General features: G+C 38.7%; 1 protein-coding gene across 3 annotated transcripts in view; it reads left to right on the top strand.

Moving 5' to 3' along the window:
* afap1 (actin filament associated protein 1) overlaps positions 1-26942 on the top strand; it is a 90115-nt gene that overhangs the window by 51261 nt on the left and 11912 nt on the right. For all 3 annotated transcript variants that reach the window (XM_040140963.1, XM_040140964.1, XM_040140961.1), the window contains exons 4-12: positions 11479-11587; positions 11743-11954; positions 12122-12301; positions 18143-18229; positions 19323-19398; positions 24018-24170; positions 24795-25006; positions 25730-25875; positions 26828-26942. In XM_040140963.1, coding sequence (XP_039996897.1) covers positions 11479-11587; positions 11743-11954; positions 12122-12301; positions 18143-18229; positions 19323-19398; positions 24018-24170; positions 24795-25006; positions 25730-25875; positions 26828-26942 — 1290 coding nt within the window. The remainder of the gene's footprint in view (positions 1-11478; positions 11588-11742; positions 11955-12121; positions 12302-18142; positions 18230-19322; positions 19399-24017; positions 24171-24794; positions 25007-25729; positions 25876-26827) is intronic.

The following is a 26942-nucleotide window of genomic DNA, read 5'->3' on the forward strand; positions in this document are numbered from 1 at the left end:
AACTTGCCAGTTAAGCAGTAAAATGAGGGAGTGCTGTACTGGCACAGGTTACTGTAATTGTGATTACTGGTGGGAAGTAATCTTGCATAGTCAGACTTTCAGCTGAAATGACAGAAGTCTGGGAAAACTTTTGTCCTATTATGTGGGTGTCCTTTCCGAGCCAAAAGCAACATTAAACACGGTGGACTGAAATCATTCAAGTTATACAATACTACTTTGTAAAAGAGGCTGATTGATGGATCAACGTAGCTTATCACAAATATTGGTATCGATGTAAATGTCAAAATTGCAGTAGAGAAATGCTGAATATACTTTGTTTGAAGTAATTCAGAAACAGTGTTGCAGTTACAGAGTCTGTCCACCAGAGAGCACTGACTAGTTTATTTTCTAACTGTAAAATGTCCCACTCAGCACATATTTTGGTCACAATATCCAAAATTAAAAGAATTAATATCCAAATTTAAGGGATACTTTTATTATTTAAGGAATCGCAAACAAAAAATGTGCCGCTGACATAATATATTATCAAAAACTTCCATCAAGCTCTGCTGTAGGAGGGCATAGTCTGCTTCCTACCTACGAGACTGAATACTTTAAATGTACAGACTGGAAGTTTTTGGACAGTTACACATTTTTGAGTTCATCCGGCTCTGAACATCAGCAAATTAAATTTGAATTAGAATAATGGATACTACAGGAAAGTGACAAGTCTCTGTTTTAATTTGAGTAGGTATACATAATAATAGAAAGAACTGTGTGGGAGCTAAAACCCCTTTAAACAGAGGCCCCAAATTTTGCATGTGTATGTATGTGTGTTGTGTTTCTGCAGTTGTACATGCATCCCTTCATATGACTCTTCACTCAGTTGTAGTACAGCACACTGGTGCCATTGAAGACATGAACCTACTTTATAGCACAGGGAATTTAAGGCCACCCCACCCTTCCTTTCCAACGCTGTTGACTACCAGCTCCTACCAGCTCCCACTGGCTCCTGCTGACCCACATTTACACCTCATTGTGAGGTGAGAGAAATGCAGGAAACACCCAACCCAATTCCAATCTCCAGCTGTTTTTTCAGCTCAGCCGGCAAGCTGGCACATCCTCCAGTAACGGCACTCTGGTGAATGCACCTGTCCCGCAAAATACATACTCTACTCGCCAACCCGAGACAGGAAGGAGGGAAAGTGATGGAAGGGAAGTGAAGAATAGAGTTAAACATGGGATTTGTGAGAAAGGTTTTGTTTTGTCGGAGGTAACACTAGCATGGGTGGTTCATGTATAAACACAGAGGTGGAACACTTAGATGTGTATCACAGAGGTTGGCAGGGTTTGAGCTTGGCTGAGGCCTTGAGTCCTGCAGAGAGGGGATTTTTAGAGAGATTTAGTATCACAGTATAGTTTTTCTTTTGTTTTCTTGTTTCTTTTCATACTAGATTTCTGTGTTTGAATGCGAACTAGTACTGGGTTTTTCCCAGGTTTCTGGAGGGCTTAGGCACTGTGGTGGCTTGCCGGGGGGGGGTACTCAATAGTGCTCACTACTTCATAGTGCTCACTGCGTGAAGTGAGCACTGTGTCCTGAAGTAATCCTTCACATTTTTGTAAGTGACCGCACTATTCGCCAAATAAAATAACGCTGGTAAAACAAGATTCATAGTGAATGGAATCAAAGTGCAATTTTCTCATCCTCCCATAGCCATCTGACAATGTAACAGCGTTTGGCTGCTTAGCAAAATGTTTTGGTCGGTCGGACGTCTGTAGACAGCTCACTTTCCCAGTGGCCGCTATTCAGCTGAATGAGTTACTGTAGCAAGTCGATTCCTCTCTCATTCTCATTCCTCCCGCATAATTATTTTTTCTGACATTTTCTTTTTAACAAATTTTTCAGACTGTCTTTTTGAGCTCATCATCGAGGACAGATGTAATTTGTGGCTGCTTGACAGATTTTCTCCCTGGTTTATTTCTGCAGTAAAGACATCAGGAGATGCTAAGAAGTCATTTTCACTTGTCATGAACTTATTTCCTCCGTGGCAGCAGAACATGTTACACAAGCCTTCAGAAACTCCTGCAGGTTAAACTAGACTACCTAGTCTAATGAAAGCTGATTAACTCCGAAAGATTCACTATAGACAGATTCAAAAATGCTCACTAGCCCAACAACATAATAAGGCTACAAATCACTCATAATGCAAGACTCTGTAAAAGACCGTAGTTACACTGGTACTCCCTAAAATAAAAACAACACTAGGTCAAAACCTAGTATATGGCTGGATCACCCTTTATCTGTTTGCTTCTCTCCTACTCTCTATGCTCACATATACAGTATTTTAATACAGCTGAATTCCTAATAAAAATGTTCTCATTTATTTGTTTTTCTGTTTTTGTTGTCAGACAGCAGAACAAGTATGAAGTAGTGAAAAGCAGCACATTATGACTATTATTTAACAAGCACTCACTCTAATATGGAAAGTAACTAAGGTTTGTCCAAGAAGTCGCTAGATATGTTGCTAGGTGCTTTTGTGAAGAAAAGTTGCTAAAGGGGTCTGAAAAGTCGGTAAATCTAGTGACTTATGTCAGTCAACAAAATTCATTACATGAACCTTCAGTAAACATCTGTAGTTTAAATTGAGTTAACTGGACACACACTGGGTTGTAGCGTGGCATCTAGAAAATTGTTAACACAATAAGTTTGTAACAATAAGGCTACAAACAACCCATAGTACAACATTCCCTTAAAGTAACGGGCTCAATCACACTGAATACCATGTCACTTCCAAATATTCTAGCAGAGTTTCAGTACAAACTGTAAAGTCTTAAACTACTTGTCTCAGGGTTATCCCGGGACAAAGGCAGGACATTCTGGGTCAACCTGGAGGCTAATGGGTAACTAGCAACACAGCCCTTTGCTCTTTGTGCTTTCATCTTCTCTTGCAGTCTGGCTTCAATTTATAACTCATTGCTTTAGCTTGACCTCATGCTTGAGCTTCAAAAAACATATGGGGGAAGGGATGTGAGTGTGTGCATGGATATCAGTCCAGTTTGGAGGTGTGCTGATACAGCAACAACTGATCTGAAACATTTGGTCAGACCTTGATTCATCTGACGAGAGACAAGACTGAAAATACATGTGATTGAATAATTATGGGTGGCAGTAGCTTGGAAATGAGAGGAGCAGCTGGGACCAGCAGCAAAAATTTGGTCAAGAAGAATGAAGGAGTAACATACCCTTCTCTCTAAAATAAGTACCATCCATTTGACCTTGAGCAAGGCACTTAACCTCCAGTTGTACAAGTAGGGAGGCGACCAGAGGCCAACAGTAGAATACTGTGGTTACACTGTGCAGCTCCCAGATGTGAATGTGTATAACTGTTAAGCAGGGTGGTACTGGAGAAGAGCATAGGCCTCAGCAAAACCCTCCGCTGGATAAATAAAGCTTTAAGCAAACCTTACAAAAACCTTTCACCCATAATCCTTACCTTGGAGTAACTCAAGGTTTGGGCAGTATTTATTAGGTTTTCATTAACAGCTGTATGTCCTCCAAATAGAAGTAGCTAGTGTGCATTTAAAAAAAAACAATTATAGATTTACAGTCTGAACAAAAGAGTTCACCTGCATATACAGTACCTTTCTTCAAGGACACAGTTTTGTACCTTAGCATTAAACATGTATATTTGGGTTTATCTCGAAATGTAATGGTATTGACCAAAATAAAGTGGTGCAATAAACTGGTGAATAAATAAGATACTAACAGTGCTAAAGGCTTACATTATGGTGATCAGTTTTAATTATTTAAACTTTCTGCCAGTTTTGTAGAGGATGGCTCTAAAAACTCCAATACCCATATGCCTCTGATGTTGTTGCTATAGAGAGGAAATCAGTCAGAGGCGCAAATCAGACCTGTAGCAAGTTAAGAACTCGTTGCTGTTGCACATTCAAACAAAACAGTGTGCCATAGTTGATAAATTCTTCCCAAAATTGACAAAGAATCTGACAGTAAACTGATTTAAACCGCTGAATAAGTAGAGTATTAACGATTGTTTTAAATTTAAATGCACATCGGGAGTGGTAGTTGAATTTTATGCTTACATTGTTATTCATCTAGGTATCTTTTGACTTCCTATCAAAACACCAGATATTTTTCTAACGCTGTTGTCCATCTTGTGTACACATGACTCAACTATGAGAGTTTCATGCTCATTCAAGCCACATGAGTTCTCCAGCTGTCAGTCACTTCGCAATGTCTATAAAGAAAATGAACGGGTATTTTTCCAGACCATTGAATTCCAAAAATAACTTCTCCGACCAAGTCATTGCTTACAAGTCAAACTGGTTGCTGTAAAATAAATTCTAAAAATCCATCAGGATTGGCACAAGCTGGAAACATATGTGCCTATACACTGGATTATTTGCCAAGAATCATGGGAAATGCAGTTTTCCCTTTCCAAATCCTTTCCTAAGGGAGTGGCTTTCCTCTGTCCACTCAGTTTATCCATTCCAGCGTCCCACTAGCACTGTGGCAAACATTTATTCAGGTCCAGCCCTCCTACGCAGGGCAAAAATGGATACTTGGCATAAATGTTTGGATGTGAGTTTCAGGCCATGGCCAGAACAACAGACAACCCTCCCACTCCAAGTATCCAAACCAAGGTCAGGACTCCTTTACCACTACCTAATTACACATTATGACTGTGGAATTCTGACATTTCTGATCTGCATCCATGAACATGACCTGTATGTGCTGCTCTTCTGGTTGTAGCAGTGTTTCCTCTAGCAATGTATTCTTGTCAGGGACGAACAACATTTAGACCATGATGGGACATGAAAACTCCCGCGAAACTCTTAATTAAATGTAAGTGGACTAGAAGTTCAATAAAGTATTATCATAATATGGATGAGTCGCTATCGGCAATGTTTTTCATTTTTTTTTACACTATTTATTTTAGGGCAAGTTATTCTTTTCTTTTACTTCATAACTTTGACAAGAACATTTCACAAGGAATCAAGTAGAACAAAAAAATGTCTGCATGTAATAAAGTGAATAGGTAACAAGGCAAACTTTGGCATCCTTCTCATCCATCCAGTTAGTTGTGCCAAGCAGAATTTTCAGTAGGGCCAGTTGTATTTGGCAGCCAACTTGTTGAAACTGTAGAAAGTTGCAGAAATCATGGTACAGTCCTGTACTGTTATCTTTTTCTGGCAATACCATATTTTCAATAAAAGCCCCCGACAGCTTCATCTTCTTTGATTCTTTGAGACTTGACAGCTTCAAAGTGAGTTAGTCAGTCTTAGAAATGGTTTAGAGGGCTATTAAGAAATTTTATTTATGTAAAAACTTGCAAAACTGCAAATCCTGCTTTACAGTACTTGACTGTATTTTGAGATTTATTGTCGTCCAGTGGTTTCAGACCAAACACACAAGGTAGTTATCCTGCAAAGCAGCTAACTATGTTGCTATGCACTACAATGGAATGTAAACAGTTACATTATTAATTTTCTAACATAGTATCCTTATCCTCTCTCATTTTTTTCATTTTTTTATACAAATTCTGGTAGGATCACAAAGTAGAATTACATAACTGCCAGAATTAAGAAATACACAAAAATAACTTTGTCACCATTGTTCTCTATATTAAAATTAGGGTTGTCATAGTGTCTGCCTCCTTTCAATGACAGAATCACATTAGCGTAGCCGCTCTCTCTCCCGTAGAGTTAGGTGTATTTCGCGTCAGTGTTCAGTTTAGATTAACTTTGAGTGCTAAAATCTACAAAATATCAGGAAGTGCTGCCCAAGAGAGGATTTGCTCTTTGCTCTCTCTTGGACATAATAGCCTTGAATTTGTGAATACCTGTGAAGGACATTGGGAGTACTTGAGGGAAAAGCTAGCAGATATCTCTATGTTGTGTTATTGTGTTTTATGGTTTTCAACTGTAGTATTTGAGTAATTACCTTTTTTTACTGTGTCTTACCTTGTTATCACTGTTATTGATTTCAGTAAGTGGAAATCGTGTTTAGAATATTTTTTTGTAAATACAATGTGTTCAACTTGTAAATATGTCAGTGAAGATCCTTGCAGGAATTGTTTTATCTTCAGGATCGTCTGCTTATCTTGGCCAAAGTTCCCCACAAAAATAATTAAAGTTCCATCAAATCTAATCTCATTGGAAGCGGATGAAGGAAACTGGTCTGAAAAGATTAAGAGGGTTAACTGATTAACCCCTATCCATTTCTGCACTGGATAGGATACCGCTATATTAAGTTAGTGAGTGGATGTTTTGGAGATCTGTGGAGCATTTTAAGGCTGAGCAGAGGGATACCTCAGAGATATGTGGACATTTGCGTGTTGGCAAATGTCCACGTCATGATGCAGTCTGTGCTTAAGGTCAGCAGATGGGCAGTATGCACTTTGACCGCAATAAATTCCTGTACGTTTCAGTGCAGCAGCGTAATTGATCTGCAGATCAATTGTGTGATACAGCCAAGCTGTTGTTTTGAGGACTGGAAGCAAAAGGAAAAGTTAGACTGTGTGTTTATGTGCATGTCTGTATACAAGTGTGTGTGTATGCAAACACACACTCCTCGCCCGAGTGCCTCTAAGTTTTGAGTCACTACATAGCAGAGCAATTGGATCACATTCTCTAGAGTATAATGTAATGTATTGTGCAACACACAGGGAAAAAAGCTCACCTAAACGATCGGTTTCTGCATGATTATTAATGGTATTGTTGTGCAAACGTTTTCTAATAGAAGTCATTGTGGTGTGAGATATGAAGCTTCAGACTTCATATCAACAATCTCCCTCCACCAACGCCAACAAATCCAGTTTCACATCCACTTCTCAAACCTAATATTATGCCTAATTGTTTGACTGTTGAGGCTGAGTGCTATTGTTCTTTTCACTTCTCCTTTATTTCCTGGGATTTTTTTTTTTTAGGGCTGGTTTAGGCAGGAGAACGCTGGCGGAGCTGGATTTTAGCAGGGCAGCATATCCCTGCCAAAAAATGAGTTCACCAAACCACTGTTTCCCCCAAAGGAGATGTGATAAGATTTCTGCTAGAGGCCTGGCCAGCCCCTTGATTTATAGACGAAAAAAGAGAAAGAGGAGGATTAACGGAGGGGAGGGGATGTATTGACTGAGACAAGAGACAGAAGAAGAAGAAAATAATCTTTGCATTGTGCATGGTAAACCAATAATGCATTTTTTTCAATTTACATAGAGTCTTGAAGGTCTTGTTTGAGGAAAACCACAGTTTGAAAGGCTGGATTCTAAATAACTTGTTAAGTTGGATCTTTTTTTTTGCAACAGATGAACAAGACAGATGAACGGGGAGGAAAGAAGACTATAGTGTTTGGCTTGAGTGAGAGAAAGTGAAAGAATGAAAGTGTGAAAAAGCAGATTGAGAGAAAATCAGGTCATGGAGTTTTAAACATTTTTAATGGATTGTTGGACAGGTGTTATAGGCCTGGTATTTATCAGCTTTTATCTTTCATCTCCAGGATTTGTCTGCTTTAGGACTTGACTCCAAATCAATATTGAATGGAATACAGCTGGCTCAAATATTAACAAATGGGCCAGTCCTTCATGTTTGATTTAAAAGTATCGCCTTTCTACAGTACGAGTGGGGTCACTCGTACTGTTCCTCGTGTTCCACAGTAATTTTAAGACATTAAAAGTAATGAGTAACCACTAACAATCTGCCATCATAACCAGTTCACAGTCTAGCTGCAGAAAAATACTGTGGTCAAGCTCACACACTTAATTTCATTGAAATATAACAAGAATGTTTACATTTTTTTTTTAAAGAAATGAGGTCCGTTTCCCAATCAAGGCCCTGACACCCAAGACGACAATCGGCCATTGGGCACCATTCGGCCATGTATGGTTATCTGACTGGACATTCAGCCTTACCAAAACAGGATTTCAGCATTTTCTGTGAGCAAAACACCATGGACAGTCATTGCAAAGGAAAGCAAAACATTTACCCTGGAGATACAAGATTGTTAATCAGATTCAGAGTCTTAAGAATGGTTGGCTAGTGTGTTTTATTCATATTTCTTCAATGTTCTTTGGAGTACAAATACAGACGACTGACTGAATACCTCTATGATAAAATATACTAAACTCAAAGTTTACTTACTCGCTTTTTCAAGAACTGTTGACCATATTTCAAAGACCTCCTTCAGTGAATGGAATACGTCCAGATGATAAGTAAGTATCACACAATAACTACAGGTTGTATATGGTGGGAGATGAACACTTCTTATCATGTCACCAGTCTCCTACCTAGGTCATGTTATGACACCTGAGCAAGTTCCATATACTTAAAAAGGCAGTGGGATATGGTTAACAGATTAGGAAAAAAGATCAGTAATAATTCTCCACACTATCAGGTACATTTTCATAGTTATTAATGGTCAAATTAACATTAAACATTTGTGATTTTTCAGCTGCACACCCAAAGCTACCCTACACACATCCTAAATCTAAATCATCCAAAGGATAAAAAAAGAAAAAAGAAATAACTCCACCAAAAATCATCGACCAATAAGAAATCACAGGCCATCTTCATAAAAATGACAAGTGTAATTTCTCAAATGGATTTTTCTTGGCATTCTTGTGATTCTCTGATATGATTGTTAAAATAAAATTCACTATTTTCTTTTCATCACAGTAACACCATAATTATGGCAGAATGACTATAATGTTGGACTGTCCGCTGTCATGACACTGACGTATACTTTCTGCACTTTGAAGAAGTTAGCCATTGAAGCTGCACATCAGCCAAACCCTTTTATGATTGTTCCATGTTGCTACAGCAATGGACGCTGACATCACTGCAGCGCTGATGCCTGATTGGGTCAACTGTAACCAATGGCCCATAGCGTGTAGAGTTTCATAACAGTAATGGAGTTTCTCCCCTTTATAAGCGGCCCTCCAGCGGAAAATTGGTGCTGCCACCAGTAAATAAAATAAAAAGAGAAATCAAAGAGGTTTTCCATTAGAGGAAAAAAGTCTGCAGCCCTGGAGGCTTGGTCATGGTCTTGTGAAAAGGGCTTTCAAGAAGACATAAAGTTGGCCTTAAGGTCTTTACAGCTTGGCAACATTTTATGCACGTTGAGGTTGTCTGGTACTGGCTTATAGCCTTTGTAGACTACTTATTAGAATGAGGCCGCAGAAGAAACATTGCTTTTATTGGTCCATACTGTACTCCACTGGTCTCCTGTGCGTAATGATTTAAAAGCATTTTCTGTTAATTAAAGTTATAACAAATCCTTATTTCCATTTGATAAACAGTCATTTGGAATAATAGACCATTTGACATCAGTAACATCACAACATTGAATCTTTCTGGGGCAAACAAAATCAAAGACACTACATACTGTATAGTCCTTTTTCACAGCAGATATTTTGAAATGTCACAGTAGGAAAACCACAGATGTAAATAATGAAATTAGTGATGTCTGAATGTCATTTAACTGCCTCAGTTTCAGGGTGCTGGTCTTGTCATACTAGCTCACCATCACACTGTCAGGGCTCACTGGGATACTTGAATACAACAGAGCCATTGTTAATGTTATTAGTGACTCCTGTGCTTTTCCTACTATGGCAAGACAAAATAGGTGGATTTCTATCCGCCTGTTTTTATCCGTATTTTTGGTTTATTATTTAAAAACGCAGTGGAAATGCTGAAAATTCAATTTGAAGTGTATAGTCAAGTTATGACATTTCTAAAAGTTGAAATGTCAGAAGTCGGATGCAGCGCTGGCTAAGATGAATCACGTCAGGCTGTGCAGTTGATCCCCCGCTCTAACAACTGGATTTGTAGGACTGTGGATGCCAAACAGAACACGTCCAAACAAAGGAGGTCTCATTTCTCCTTCTTCCCCTTTCTGTTCCTGTCAAGAGCTCTGCACTATAATACCATGAAAATATCTGCACACTACTGAAGGCCTAATTATTCATCATGCAATAACATCAATGCCTTTCTATAACTTCTTTAGTCACAAACTAACTGGTTTTCTCAGCTTTGCTGCTTTATTTTGGTTATTAGGTCTGTTTTAAATTCAGTTCCAGTCAGTATTAATTGGCCCTAACAAGACTTCAGGTTAGGTTTCTTAAACCAACACTTCTCTTGGCAACTCACTTGTTTTCTCTGTCACACAGTACCTTATAATTATTTTCTTTTCTTCCTCAAAATCATTCCACAAGAATTTTTTTCATTTAAAAGTTAAATGTCTCTAATGTCTGCAAAGTGGTTGCCCCTGTTTTGAGTTGACACTGTGGCTAACTATGAGTGCTGCACTGATAGTTTACTAAGGATTTCCCTCATAATGTTCTTGCTCTGATCGAAAGAATGGCTCTTTAAAGTGGCTCCTCTCCCACAGCAAAGAAAACACATTATAGCTAACTGTCTTACAATCCTGACTTTTGATAAATTGCTTTTGGGGAGATACATGATCATATTTTGATCATGGTCACCATCACTAGAAACTCACAAGACAAACATTCAGCACTGTTGTAATTAATCTTCACCTCTATTTGTGTTTTTTTTTCATTGCTATGACAGAAATTTCATTCATTATAAATGTAGAGGACCTCAGTTTGTTGTCTTTGTTGACATATTTCTCTCTAACCTCCCTATAGACATATGCTACAAAGAACCACAAAAATGACATAAAGTTAAAAACACTGTAGTGCTAAACTAAAATGTTCCCGCACTCCATCGCTTGGTAAAGACAGCAGCTGGAAAAAGGTAGGGGTTAAGCCCACTGCTTGGGTACTGGATGAACTAAGTTGACTTAAGTTTTTGTCTAGAAAATCTGCTTCAGTGGTACACCCCAAACCTCACTCATACCAATCATATCAGTGGAAGACGCAGTGAAGGATGGAAGACTGATTTTCTAGATGATTGGTATATTTAACAGCTGTTTGATATTTGCCCTTTAATAGATATAATGATACACTGCAATTTGCACACTGTAAACCTGACCAAACCTGTAGGCATATAATCTGGAGTTTAAATTGCTGTTTGTTTGTAGACTAATTGTATACAATGTAAATACAGTATATGGATGAAACTGAATATATTAAAATTATTTGAGAAGAACAATTTCAAATTTAAGTCTGCTTGCATATGCTGAATATTTCACTTGTAAACACTATAAATGAGTTGAAATGTAAAAAAATATTAACTCATGCTGTGAAATGTTGTGAGAAAAAGTTTAAACACGTAAAGGAGTTGAGTGTTATTTAAAATGTAAGCAATGAAAGCAGTTAATGTATCAGCTGAAGTGTAAATGATTAAGGGTCTTGAAATGTCAGTTGAAGTGTAAGCAATGAAAAAAGCGAAAGTACTATAAGCAGCTGAAATCAGTCGAAAAGGAATCACAAAGCAGCTGAGGTGTCATTTTATGTTTCAATGATGAAAACAGTAGTGAGTCATCTTCAGACTAATCAATGGAAATGTATATTCTGTCTGCAGCCTCCAAACAACGGCCCTCCTCCACTGCCCAGTTCCTCTCTTCCAGAAGGCTACTATGAGGAAGCGGTTCCTTTAAGTCCTGGAAAGGCTCCTGAATACATCACCTCCAGTGAGTGACATTTTAATTTACATGCTGCTGGGGAGAAACTGTTAATTTATTGCTTTTTTCAAGTTTTCATATTTACTTATTTACTACTTTTACTACTTTACTGCTTTTAATGAATAGGAAATAAAGGGCAGTTTATGTATGCACCTCCCTCTCAGACTATGACTCAGATGCCATGAGCAGCTCATATGAGTCCTACGACGAGGAAGAGGAGGATGGGAAGGGCCAGAAGATGCATCACCAGTGGCCATCTGAGGAGGCATCCATGGATCTGGTGAAGGACGCCCGGATCTGTGCATTCCTGCTGCGAAAGAAACGCTTTGGCCAGTGGACCAAACTCCTCTGTGTCATCAAAGATAACAAACTGCTGGTAAGGGACACTTGTGTACATGTTAGCATACCTAGGCACAATCTAAAGGGTACTCCCAAGATTTATGTGCATACTTGCACATAGATAATAGGGAGATAACATTACAACATCGTGTTTGGTCATGTTTGGTTACTCCAGTGTAACCTTCCCCTTCTCCCTTTCTCAAGTGTTACAAGTCCTCCAAAGACCACACTCCCCAGATGGAGCTGACACTGTCTGGGTGCAGTATTACTCACATCCCCAAAGATGGCAAGAAGAAGAAGCATGAACTGAAGATCGTCCACCAGGGGGCGGACGCCCTGGTGCTGGCTGTGCAGAGCAAAGAACAGGCTGAAGAATGGCTCAAGGTAAAATTATGAACTGCAAAACCACTGTTCTATGATATATATGACATTAATGCAGAAAAAGAGCAGTCTGGACTGGAGTTCCATGCTAAATAGAACTGTGCTCAAATAGTTGAGCTAGACAGTTCATTCTTGAACTTGGAAACAGCAGCTGACAAAACAGTCTATGTTCAAAGTCCACTTACTTAAAGTGACTTAAACCATTCTCCATGGTTCATAACACTTAACTTAAAAAATATTGGAGCACATTACAAAACAATCTGTACTCGAAGTAAACTTACTTGCTTTATCAGGAGCTTTCAGCCATATTACATGGTTTTTATCATCAGATAAATATCTTCGTAGCTAAACCTCTAAGCCAACATGAACGAGATGGTTCTTGAGTGGACACTGTTTTGACATGTTCATTTAATTTTGTAAATTAACCATTAAGAGCCATTCAACCACAGAGAGTGGTGTTAGCAGAACCTGGTTTGATTTTTTTTTTTTTTTTTGTCCCTTTGAATTATTTCTACACTTTTCTGACATTCATATTGGGCATTTCTATTATGACATTAAAATAAATTCTTAGTTTTGATTGGCTGAGTATCATTCAGTGGTGTTGTAAAATACAGACTGATAGACTTTGACTGCATTACAGTCAAATTATTTACACTACTCAAGAATCCAAATTTTAATATGAATATGTCTATAGATATTTAGATTTAAACCTAACATTTAGTCAATAAAAAAATCCAAAACTTTTTGTAAATATTTGTATCATTTTTCACTAGCGTTAAAGTGTAACTGCCTTTCTTAAAACATAGTGTCACCACAAGACATGATTGCACAACAGTGAAGAGGCCTAAAACTCTGTTAGCTGTTCTAAAATTACTTTAAACCGCAGCCTCATGTGGCTCATTGCATAAAGTAGAGAGCTGTCAAACACAGTAAAGGTTGCTGTATACCAGCGTTGGCAGTGCTAACCATAGATCATTGTAACAGTTCAGATTGGGGTGAAAGTCTTGGGATCTGCCTTTAGCTTTGATTTCGGATATTGTTGTCAGTCAGACGAAATTAGATGCACTGTAACTCCCATTTTTCTAATAGCATTGAAGAATAAAGGGTGTAACTCTCTATAAGAATAACTTGGCTTTTGTTCTTCAGGATGGGCCTTTTCCTGATATTGTATGACTATTAGTTTGTTATGAAAAGGTGTTTCTTCTTGTTTCACTCTGATGTGAAGATGTTTGGTTTACAGTCCTCCTCTGATCCCTTTCTTCTCTGTCTCTTGCACAATTTTTTTCTGTCTCTCTCACCCCCAGTCGGCTTCTCTTACGCTCTCTGATCTTTCCCTCTGGCTGCTCGACAAATCTGCAAAACAAACCCACCCCGTCGACATCAAATAGACTCTGGTACTTTCTGCTTTTCAAACCCTGCGTCAATTTGTTGTTAGTGCGGTAACAACACCACTGGGCTCTTTCTATTTCAATCACAGGAGGAAAGACGGGCCTCATCTGGTCTTTGGATTTAAAAGAAACACCACAGCCCCCCTCTTCCTCCTCACCTCTGCTCTCCCTCATTCTCTCAAGAATCTCCTGAAATTCCTTGTTTGTTCTTGACTATGCATTGTGGGCTATTTTAAGATTCCTCCTTGCCCATTTTTTGAAATTGTATTTTTGTAATCATTCGTGCCCCCAGTTTTTGACAGCTCAATACCCCTTTGCTGCAGATTTACCAACAGACTTTTGGGATGGAAGGCATGCACTTTTTTTTTTCATTCTCCCCAAAGGTTTTGTTAAAAAATGAAGTGTGATACAATTGCCCCGCAGACCATTGATGGAAACACCAGTCTTATTTGCAGAGTTTGCTTTCTGTCTTCTTCTTGAAGTTTCAAGTATTTCATGTTTATGGCTGTCAGGAAACAAAGATCAAAACAGTTTGCGTTTTTCTTCTTGATTCAATTACTTGTTCCGCACAATAATTAGCCGTTGTTTATTGATTGGCTGGGGCAGGTAACTTCATCGGGGCCGAGGTCTCTGCAGGCATTCGCAACCAGACCCGTGAAAATATACAAATCTCTGTACCACCCAAACTATGGTAATGACTGCACTAATTGTTGCTCGGAGAAACTGGGTCGGGGAGCATATTTAGTCAGGTGCCTGGATCTTGGAAACATATTGAACTGATAATGCTAACGCAGTCAGTTTTTCATCCTCCCAATCACTCAAGTGTTTTTGTTTGCTTAATCGATCCACATGTAGTTCATCATACTGCTGCAGTCAACAGTCATCACATCCAATTGGCTGAGGTTCTGCACTCACACCCTCCTTTGCAATAAAGCTCTGGATTTAAAGGCCATGTGCTGTGTTTGTGCCATTAGCATCAGAGTGATGGAGGCTTAGATTCCCCTGACTTGCTCTGTGTTCCCTTGAACCTCAGGGTGTGTAAGAGTGGCATCCAGCCAGAAAGATTAGCATGTCTTGTGTCTGTGTTTGGATAAAGTGTTGCAAGGACCGCTGGGTATTAAGAAATCGCTCATTTATTCATTATTCCCGTCACTTTTTCTTTGACTCCTCACCTCTTTTTCTCCAGCTTTTGTATTTTTTGTCCATTTCTCTTAAACGCATCTTTTACCCACAGGCATAAAACTTCAATAACAGCCAATCTTGCATTTCATATTAGCGATCTAGATAATGGGAATAAGGATTTCTTATGACATTTCCCACCCTCGTCGAATCAGCCAGCCAACAGTATGTCTTGTTGACAAAAGTGAAGCCATGTGAAATCGCATTTAGCTAAAGGAGATGAGGGACGGAAATAGGAAGGGGAGGAAGAGAGTGAGATGAAAATGGATGGAGAAGGAAGCAATGGGAAAAAGCAAGAGGAAAAGAAGAAGAGGAAAGTAATGAAAGGAGGAGAAGAAAGGAGGGTGAAAGGAAAGTTAAGAGAGTACCTGAGGGTTTTCAAAGACTGCTAGTTACAGTAATGATTCTCCCAGACATTGTCTGCTAACGATGTATTTATGGAACACACATGTCCATATTCTGTCCTTACTTCGTTCTCCTAAACCTTCCCAGTTGTTTTTTTTTGTATGCTCTCCTTTTTCCCCCTGTTCTTCTCTTTTCCCGCTCTCCCTTTCCCTCCTGGTACACAATGACCTGATTTCCTTTGTGTAGCAGACAAAGCTAGTATCAGTTCTCCTAACTTGTCTTTTTCTTGTCTTTTTCTGCACTAAGTTTGGGGAAAGTAAGTTGTTTGTTCACACCTTACCTTGTCAAGTGGGCATTCAAATGCCATCTTGACAGTCCAACCCCTAGTACATCATTGTTGTCCACTGCAAACTGCTGCAAACTGTTAAGCACTGTGTGGTCATCCTATGCATGTGACCATCTTGATTTTATTTATTTAATGATTTTTTCCATAGTGACAAATATATAGCATTTACCAATGCCAAATACCAAGACAGCCTAGCCTAGGCTAGTTTGCAATTCTCGTCCCACAATGGACCTTTAAAAAACACAAAAATTCAACAAGAAAATACATACAAAACAGCACAAAACGAACACAATAATTTATTGAATTACCATAAAACTTACTGACAAGTACAAGATCATTCATGTTTGAATCGATATGTCAGCCCTATGATAGACTGGTGACCTGATCAGGGTGTACTCTGCCTCTCGCCCAGTGTCAGATGTGTCCAGCCCCCCTGCAACCCTCAAAGGATAAGCAGTATAGCTAATGGATGGCTGGATGATCCCATTCATGATCTGTTTCTAAATTCTGTGGGCAAGGTATTCCACATATTGATCCCTCAAACAGAAAAACAAGCCTGTCCATGTGAAGTTATATACGAAAGGATAACTCATAGTTCCAAATAGACCCATGTTACCAAAAACCCTGAGAAGTACCATCACGTCACTGGTTATTCAGGCATGTAATGGATCAAGTTGGTGCATAGAATGTATATAGTGCTTGCTCAGTTGCAAAATGTCTTTGATAAAGCTGTGGAATCACTGTAAAACTCCAGGAACTGGTGACAGCCTAGTGGTTAAGGGGCTGACACTGAACTGCAGCATCCTTGGTTTATATCTGCCAAGGGACCTTTGTTGCATGTTATCCCCTGTCTTGGACTCCCCTCATTTTCTGTTAGCTCTACTGTTGTTGATCTAATAAAGGTATAAAATGTGCAAATATAGAATTATTTTTAAAAAATCCAGAAACGCAACTACTAAAATTGCAATTTGTGACCCTTCAGTTTAGTTTTACTTTGAAAATTGTTATAATATATGTATAAACATACACCCAAATTCTTAATGAAAGGAACAAATAAAGATAAAATTACAATTACAATTTTAAAATGAAAATGCCTCAGCATTGTTTATATGCATCAGTGGTGTATGTTAAGTGCAGCCAAAGGTAATGGCTTAAGCCCAAAATGGTTGGAGAATGATCATTTGATCATTTGTTGGAAATAATCACAATTTCCTCCATCAGAAAGTCTTAATATATGCTGTCAATTAGACAAAGCTCTCAATATTGGTTGATTATAAATACTGAATTTTTTTTGTTTGTTTGTTTTATTATATTTTGCTAGATAAACAATATAAACCAAGTGCGTAAGCGCACTGAATATTTTTTTTAACTACACAGATTTGCCGATACTGGAATATATAAGTGTTCAAATTTTTACTAGATTTTGATATGGTTAAAATACTATATTTCCGTGTATGTAGCCTAAAAGCTAATTTTATTGTATAAAAAATATGAAATGTGTGGTCCTAGGACATGAATATGTAAAAATATAAAAACCACTTCAGTGCCTAGAGCATGCAACAGCAACATGTCGATCACCAGCGTATTCCTTTTATTGAAATACCGCACACTACCTCCACTGATTTGAACTACATCATCAAACCTACATAGTATCCCAGTCTGGCAATGCAGCTCTCCAATGGAAGATACACATGATGTGGCCGTCTGTCTCATTCTCTGGCCTCTGAGCCAAAGCCATGGAGCCACAGCCTGTCATTTTCCCTGCGAAACCCAATTATGCTCTCTCCTGGCCAAAACCAATGGGATGAGGAGCTCTACATGCTTGTGGAGAAGATGAGGGGGAATACAGTATGTATGTGTGTGTGTACGTGTGTCAGCATGCATTAGCTGACTTGCATACACAGCGGTTCATCTGAAATCTCATTTCCCTCTGCCCACTGCTCATCTACACACACCCCTGTCACCGCCACATGCCTATGACTGCCAGATCTGACAGTGGGTTGCCAGGTCTGAAGTCCAATGAGGTTACGGTAATGCACACTGGCGCCCCATCCAGAGCCCTGCAGATCTCATTCACCCCTACTGGACCTTATTGCATAAGGATTCCATGGACGTAGTAAAACTCTGTGGTGTATAATGTGTGTAGCAGACACCCCCACCCCTTCACCACCTCCTACCACACATGCATGCCGCGCTCTACGTCCTGTAGTTACTCCACTGCATGGGCTGTGTTGCCTTATGATCCCTTGGCTGCCATTCAGTAGCATGATGGAATATGAGAGAGGAGGGAGTTCACCATACATGTGGCTCACATTACCCCAGGCATGCTGTCTAGGCTGAAGGAATGAGCTGCTTAATTATGTGGCAATGGTGTGAGGAAATATTTTAGGATTTTTAAATAAGGGCTCCACCCATGTGTTGGGATCATGGTAAGGATCTAACATTCCACTGGCCTGGTTATACACGGCTGCATATAAATTGAAGCCCCTCGGCGGTGATCAGCATGTGTGCGAGTGTTGACTTTCCATGTGTTTAATGTGAACGGCAGTCTTGTTAGCTAATGCTATATTTCGTTATGTTTTCCAGGTGATGCGAGAGGTGTGTGTTAATGGAAGTGTAGACTTGGATGGAGCTGGATCGGGATCGCCTGTGCATAAACCTGAACTGGAAAAGGTAACACACTCATACACTGGTAGGTCCTGTAATCATATTAGCGAGTGTTGTACTTTCTCAAAAATTATTATTTCTGTTCTAGGTTTTGGTTCCAATAGCTGGTTCAATTTTCGGTCTGGTGCCCAGATTGACAAAATACCTTGATTTGCTAACAAATCTCACATGAGATGAATCTCACGATGTTTTTGTATTAGCAAAAAGTAACATTTTGTAAAACATTTTGGTACAGGCTTCTTATTTGTAGCTGGCGTTGACTGTCTCTTTTGCACCGTGAAATGACAAATATTGCTGGCAGCATATTTTGTTGTGGCTAATAATCATTAATGTGTTAGTTATTTGACTCCTGATTATTGGTTAATGTGCTCTCTGTTAGCTGGTGTCTGTACTCAGCTAAAAATTATTTGTTAGAGAATTCAACACCACTCTCTGAATCTCAAATTATACTTTCTGTGACCATGCAGCCACAAGGGTGTGGGTGCTGTGAATTTTCTCAGGCTAAAATGCCTGTGTCTTTGAGGAGTATATTCAGTCCTAAACACCTCTTTACAATCATGACTCGATTGTTTGTTGTTTTTCTTTTGGTAGTTCAATAAGACCAACAGAGGGATGAGTCCTCTGGTGAAACAGCCTAGCTGATCACATCACATTAGTCTAAGTGGTTGGAAACTAAACATTGATGCATATCAGATTAATATTTATATAATGTAAGCTTAACAGCTTCATAGCTTCTTGGTTTTCATTGGGAAAAGCATGTGAAATAGCAGTTAATGCAGGAGATATACTGTAGCCGGCACTTATGTGTGTGCCTCTATATATTCATGTGTGTTTTGTGGTGGAAAATGAGCTACATCAGAGGCCCTTTAATGACAAACCGCTCTCAACTTGGCACAGCAAACTCAAGCCCAGCCTAATTATTCATCTATAACATGTTGCAGATGGTCTTAGGGTTTTTACAATGTACAATGTAATTAGACAGCTGTGTTTGTGTGAATGCCTTTGTCGACCTGTCTTTTTTTAGAAAAATACAATTGTGATCACTTTGTACCTTCTTGTGCATCCACTCTTTTTCTCTGTATGGTCTTACTGCTGCCAGAAGGCATCGTGTGACAGGCCGAGCTCTGATGGAGAGGCGACCCACGAGAACGGACACAGTGACTGCAAGGACCAGGGTGAGACTCCAAAGCAACAATAACCAAATAATCTGTAACTTTTTCCTGGAAATAAAGATCTGTTATTAATAGAAGTGAAGTGATTAGAAGTGATTCATTTACAGGAAGTTCACGAGAATGTTTCAGCATTTTTGGTAAAGACAAAATGACTTTCTTGGGAAAATTCTTTTCTGGTTAATTTGGATTCAAAAGAAGAAGAACAGGGTGGTTAGCATTAAGAACCACCATGGAGATGGAACGTAAAAACAACAGAAAATTACGTTAGTATTCCGATCACATTGTTTGAACAAGTCTGTAGGTGCATTAAGTGAAAAAACTAAAATGTTGCAGGGTTTCCCAGTGTTTCATAGCAGTGGCAAAAAATTATAACACTGTCATGAAATAAAATTGACTTTAATGGAAAAGAAAGAGAGGCACTAAGTCGTCAAATAATATCCCTACATTTATCTGTGTTGCGCTTACCATCTCTTAATGAGAATCAGAAAAACTTTATTGATCCCCGCAGGGAAATTTCTTTGTTACGATTGCTCAACATGCAGTTAGGAAAGAGGAAGTAAATAAATATAAAAGTAAATACAACTATAAAGTAGTAATACTAATAAATCCAAAGTAAGTGAATATAAAAACACACAAATGCAAATGTGCAAAAAGTAATGTGTCCAATGATTGATGTCCTCCTGAGATCATGAAAAAAAAGCACTGCGAAGCAGAGTCTGTAGTCTCAGAGTAACAGAGTGGATAACATGACGCACGGTTGCCCAGTTGGGGGGGGTAAACAACACCTAAGACAGTGTGTGAGACCTCCTTGGGTATGTACTATGGACATAGCCCCATGGCTAACAGTTCAATGTCCAAGTTGCAGAAATGTTCCTTCACGGTACCGTGATCAGGGTGGCACCATCTGTAGTGTGTAGAACCCGACCTCTCTTTTCTGTTGCTCATCACAGTTGACTCCAAATTTCCCCAGTTTATTCATTTGAAGGAATCCAGAATTATTAAAAAATCATTACTAAGTGTCCAACAGTCTGTTGTACTTGGAAATTTTAGACAAAGACAAAGCTAGTAAGTGGGCCTTGCTGAGATTATTTTGTCAGATATGTGTGATGTTTCAACATCTGTGAATGGTTAAGTGTTTATAGAGTAAAATCCCCATTATAAAACACTGCGTTCATGCAGTACCATTAATTGTATCCCTAAAGCACAATACAAAACAAAAAAACAAAAAAAGTTAAATTAAATGAGGGGTATAACATTATCAATATAGTTGTTTTTTGGAACCAACAAAAAATTGTTCTCAACTTGGAGCCAGTTCTAAATCTTGAGATATTACAGCTGGTGTTCCCCCTTATTCTGTCTCTTAATTCAGAGGGGAATCTCTTAAAGCTCTGAAAAGGCCAACCTTTAACAGTAATTCATGAAGTATGAAGAATGAGCATTTTGATTTATTCAAGATAGTTTTTAAACACAGATGGTCTTCCCCTGCACAGCTAGATGTTAGAACAAAGAGATAGGGGTGAAATAGTCTCCAATTATTTACCGTTTGTTTACTCAGTAGGCAAGATTCCTCTCGGAGAGAAATCTAATTTTACTTCTCAGCTCAGTTATTTAGGTTGTTAACTAAAATTTAACAATCTTATATTTTTTTTCCTCATCAAGATTGGTTCATTTTTTCAACATTATGTCTAAAACAGATTTCCTACCAGCAGTTAATTTAAAATCTCCAAACCAGGTGGGTTTTTATCATGGACTTGGTTGTGTCAGTCATGTTTATGTGTCATTGCTGTGAAACTATGGGGAGTGTAGAAATAGCATCAGCAGTGATCTCCCACATGAGCTTAATGCGGTCATATAAAATGGTTGATTACTTCTCCAGAGAGTGAGTTTTTCTGGCCTGTGGGATCTAGTAATGTATAGATTCATTCAGTACGAAGTAGTTGACATTCTCATCCTCCCAGTGTACATACAATATGCATCCTAAGAAAGGGAAAGAAAGTATAACGCTCCATTAACTAAGCAGTCATCTGTGACACCAGAATCATGTGACATTTTAAGCATTTATAGCTGATGGTTGCATGCTGATTAAATTACATGATGACAGGTTTTGTGCCTTGCTTAGATACATTTACAAATGCTGGGACTAAAGCTGGTTCCTTTTTGGGCTAGTTCTCTTTGTCCATTGTGCATATTAGTCATTTGTTCTGGCTATGCTTACACTGCACAACCTCAGAATGAACTTTTGGTTTCTGCTCATGTCTGAGTTTTTGATGACTTTTATCAAAGAAATGCGCCTTCAAGTTTGAAGTGAATCAAGACATTTCCTTAAAGGAGGACCACTTAGCTGTTTTTCTTTCCATTGCTGATGGTTATTATCCTCCATTGTAATGGTGGCTCAGCTAAGCTAACATTGCACAACAATTATGACAACTGTGTCAGGTAAAATATGTAATGTTCACTTATGCTATGGTATCATGCTGTAAATGAAATATCATTTGATCATTAAAATACAAGTCACTTTTAAAGGAATAGTTCAACATTTTGGGAAATACACTTATTAATTTATTGTCAAGAGTAAGATGTTAAATGAGAGGATTAATACCACTCTCACTCTCAATTAGCTTAGCTTAGCATAAAGACTGGAAACTGTCCAAGGTTAACAAAATCCTCCTACCAGTACTTCTAATTAATACATTATATGCCATTTGTTTAATCTCTACAAAAACTAGTGTAAAAACGACACGTGAGCAACAACTTCTCTATGTCTCTGCTAGCTGCCAGGCAACCTCACGGTGACAGCTGGAGTTCAGAAGTTAATGATGACTAGAAATATAAACCCCGTAACAGTTAACAGGGGCCGTGATCCTACCCAAAGTAGGCTGAAATTTTAACTTAAATGCTGCTGGAAGGCTATTTTTTAAAACTTGTTTCTAGGATCACTGTTACTCATCAAAATCTGATATTTTCAACAGCACTAAATGGATTCATGTGCTTTAAACAGCTTATAGGTTAAGTCATTACCTACAAAAGGGAGGAGTTTGGGGCCGGTGTACTTTGAAAGAAGCATTAGCTGCTAATGCTATTGTTCTTTGACTCGGGTCAATTGTTGTAGTGGTTAACTTTACTGTCAGTGCCCACATCCCTCTCTACAGTTAATGCAAGGTTTGTGGTATCATCATCCAGTAAACACAACAGATTTAACAGTGAAATAAACGTGATAAACACCCCAGAGTTCTTGGTCTTACTTCACCCATTCTCCTCGTCCTCCAGTCATTCCCTAATTCAGCCCCAAAATCCTATTTTCAGCTTAATCAGCCACATTCTTTCCATGACTGGTAACAAAAAGAGCTGATTTATGGGAATCAAATTTACCTGATCAGAGTTTTCCTGCTCGTTGTCTCCTGGAGGGAAAAATAATAATAATTCCTCCTTTTTAGAAAGGTTTGAATCACTTTCACATCTGTGAAAGTGATTTCCACCTTAAGCCTGCATTGTGTGTGACGTTTGTTTGTATACTTTTTGTATTACGAGAGAAATCCTGTGACTGAAATTGAGTGCAGATGGCTTAATATTTAATTAAGGCAGTCACCATGATAGGTGTCACCTTGAAACAGAAGCTTATGAGGACCAAAAAGAATTGAACACAAAGAGTTTCTGTCATTACCATATCATTTCAGACTACTGTTTATTAGTATTCTTCAGCTAAGGGCTGATTTGTGCAAGGCAAAGACATTGTGTGTGTGCAAACCAACTCTGCTGATTATATACAGTATATTACTGCATGTGCATGTGTGTCTAGCATCACTCCAGACACTTGGCGTTAGCCGTCTCGGCATGATGACATCAGTGAAGTGGAATGCTTTATATTTTTCCCCGCTAGTTCTTCTCCAGTCTCTTTTGCGTCAATATCTGGCATTTGAAAAGTTTTTTTTTTGTCCTGTTATGTGTTGAAAACACACTGTCACATCTTTTGACCACTGCTTTCTTTCTTCTTTCTTTTTCTTTTTTTGATTTTCTCCCTTTGATTCTCTGTCATACAAATAGGCTTTTAAATACACCACAGACCACAGTATCTAAAAAAGCGAGCCAAGCAGAAGCTATTTTCCTCATTTAAACAGACAGACAGATATAGGGACTCAGACATAGCCTCTTAAGAACTGGCTTACTTGACTTTAGCGCTCCTTCCAGCAGAATGTGCACTGTCATTCCTCTCTCTTTCTTTCTTCTTTGGATAGAAACTAGGCCAGCTCAAATCGGCCCACTCAGACCAGTGGTGATGCCAGGTTTGCAGACTAAGCCTTATTCACAAACAAAGAGTTTTTGAACCCACAAAAGTCTGATTAAACCCAGTGCAAGTGATTCCTAACTCATGCTTGTTTATAGTAGAATCTAAGGTTGCTCTTTGTCTTTCTCGTCTCTTAATTAAAGTATTGCAAAAGCATCCAAACTTAATAGAATCAACATAAATGAACTCATAACATCTCTCTTGCTAATTTCCCATGTTAAGATAATGATGGTAGAGCACTTAAAGTCTGCAGGAGTCATTCAAAAAGAACATTACACATTGTGTTACTAATTTCCCCTTCATTTTGAGTCATTAACTAAATTCACAATCTCTGTCTCAGGAAAAGGAAAGAAGAACTCAAAGTCAGAGCACAAGACGGGGACAGTGGGGAAGGGTGCAGGGAAGAAGATCACGAAGATCATTGGGCTGGGTAAGAAGAAGCCATCCACAGATGAGCAAACCTCGTCGGCAGAAGAAGATGTACCAACATGTGGTAAGAGGAAGACATTAAAGTTATTATCCTAAATGTGTCACTAATGTTTCAATGATTAAAAAAAATCTGAATAATATTTTTCTGGCAATTACCTGGAACCTTGTACAGTCTGTGCTGCATTTTTCGTCACTGCTATTTTTCATGCCACCAGCAACTGTATGCTTATGGTGAATTAGTATGTAATCAGCACCTTTCAGCATTCATCACTTAATGGAATCTGTGTTCGGTCAATATCTGTGTATTGTGGAGAGATCTATGTATTTTTTTATTTGTATTGCTGGTAACCACAATGGTCTTTCTGTCTCTCTCTCCCACCCCCCAACTCATCTTGATGTTTATTTGTGTGTTGGGATGATAAATAGCTGTGCATGCATGTGCCAGCTTTGGACTTTTGCAACAGGTCCAATAAATGCATGCATCATTTCCCATGAATCCCCTTGTGTGTGGGTGTGCAATTTGAATCCAGCAAAGAGAAAGGTAAAGTTGAAATCTGCCAGCCACCAATTAGAAAATACAATCCAGAAAAGCCAACTAACTAATTCCAAAAGTTGAAAAATGCCGGCCATTAATAGTATCAGAAATGGGGTTGAAAATCTTAAGTCAGTTCTATGCTTCGATTGATAGGCTACCTGAACGTGTTGTCCAATAACCGCTGGCGGGAGCGCTGGTGCCGCCTGAAAGACAATCAGCTGCTCCTCCATAAGGACAGGGATGACCTGAAGAGCCACATCGCCTCTCTGCCCCTCCGTGGCTGCGAGGTCAGTCCCGGCCTCGACCACAAACATCCCTTTGCCTTCCGCCTCCTTCGTAACGGCCAAGAAGTGGCTGTACTGGAGGTAAGATTTGTATGAGAATGCTTTCAGCTTTCAAATGGTTAATTTCCTCTCATATATGAGGAGATGTGTTTTCCTGTGTCTAAGGCAGCCACTAAAACTTCCCTGTCTAACATTAGATGAAGCAAAAAGGCCTGAAACTACATTAAAACAAAGCCACACTGGTACAAGCAATGCTTATCATGTTGTCCTTAGTGCTCCTCTCGTGGTAAAACGTCTCCTCCACCCCCCAGTGACTTGTGTCTATGTATTTAATGTTGTTGGTGTGTATGAACTTCCTCCATTTTCCATTTTGTTTTGTTTCTCTTTCCTAATGTAGTCTGCAAGCTACCCTCTGCTAGACATTTGCTTCCATTTCTTTTCCCTGCAAAACCATATCATTACTAAGCCTTTGATGGATGGTAAAATGCAAGAAGTAGCTTGTTCCTGTAAAAAATCAAAAGAGCTCTAAATTTCAACAAATTATATACATGTATAATTTTAATTTATTGATTAAAAAAAAGAAAGTATCCTGAACTCTTATCAGAAAGCTATTTTAGGTCCTAATTTAACAAAAAAAAGCAGCTAAGGATGTCATCTCAACTTTTATTTTGTTACTATATTTTCTCCATTTTTAGTGCAGGCATTTAATTAACAGCCTTCCTATACACATTAACCTCATCCTATCAAAGACATGCTTTAACATCATATAAACTTATATGGATTGAATTCCTGTAACTCCTCCAGGCTTCCTCCTCTGAGGAGATGGGTCGCTGGTTGGGGGTGTTACTTGCCGAGACTGGCTCCACCACTGACCCAGCCACCTTGCACTATGACTACATTGATGTCGAGACCACCGCTAACGTCATCCAGCTGGCCAAGCAGTCTTTCTGGTGAGGGGGGCACAGATTTTTTTTTTCTCTTTATTTGTTTTTCGTTGTTTACTGAGTTATTTAATGTAATTAAAATTAGAATCACAGAGCATTATCCTGCCTTTTTTCATGTTTTTAAGCCCCTTTTAAAGTCACATAAAGCTTTTTTTCCCCTTTATGTTAGGAAATTAAGGTTTTTTTGATCTGATGAGATATACTGTATAGTATAATCACAAGCATGGTTAATTTGACTCCTTGGAAGCCCTCAAGTGATTCTAGGAGTTTTCTGTGAAATAACAAGTAATTTGTATAATTGGAGTATTTTAACCAGGGCTGAACAAAATTGGGAAGAAATCACATTTTGATATGTATTTTTTTGCAAAATATGCACACTAAAATATTTAAAAGCAATGCATAATTACACAAGACAGCTTCCTTCTGCTGTAGGTTCTTTTGGAAAGATGGAGTGTAACCCCCTCCACTCCTCTTAAATTAGATGCAAAAAAAACCCACAAAAAATTGTCTTTCTGTTGTAGCTCTTGTTGTGATTTGATAAACAAATCATGCTCACATAGAATACATGTGAGCATGTATTCTGAAAAACCGGGGAAAAACAATTAGTAAAATAATGACTAGATGGACACTAGAGGCCTTAATTTAAAAACTGAAATGAAAACTTGTCTAGTTTTTATTTTCTGTTCACACTAAAATGTCTCATGTAGCAAAAGCTAATTTACTTCATCACATAGCATTTCTTTCAGTACAATGTGATGTTGGTGCTGAAGTAATGATTATTTAGCCCTTACTTTAACCAAATCTTTGATGTTACTGCTGTTAGTGATAAATGTACAGTGTATTTAATAGACTAATAGGTCTGTTTGAGCTCTGTGACATAAAAGTCTGATGTTTTAGAATTACTTTATTAAAGAGATGTGGATTCTTTTTTATGAATCTTGGTTTATTCTCCTCACAGTTTCACCAGTAAGCGTGCTGTTTCCCCTAACCCATACCTGGACAACCCAGTCAACGGTTACGCCTGCCCCACTGGAATGGCTCTGCACTATGATGATGTGCCCATTAACGGAATG

The sequence above is a fragment of the Xiphias gladius genome, chromosome 12, assembly GCF_016859285.1.
Source record: "Xiphias gladius isolate SHS-SW01 ecotype Sanya breed wild chromosome 12, ASM1685928v1, whole genome shotgun sequence".
Taxonomy (NCBI): Eukaryota; Metazoa; Chordata; class Actinopteri; order Istiophoriformes; family Xiphiidae; genus Xiphias; species Xiphias gladius.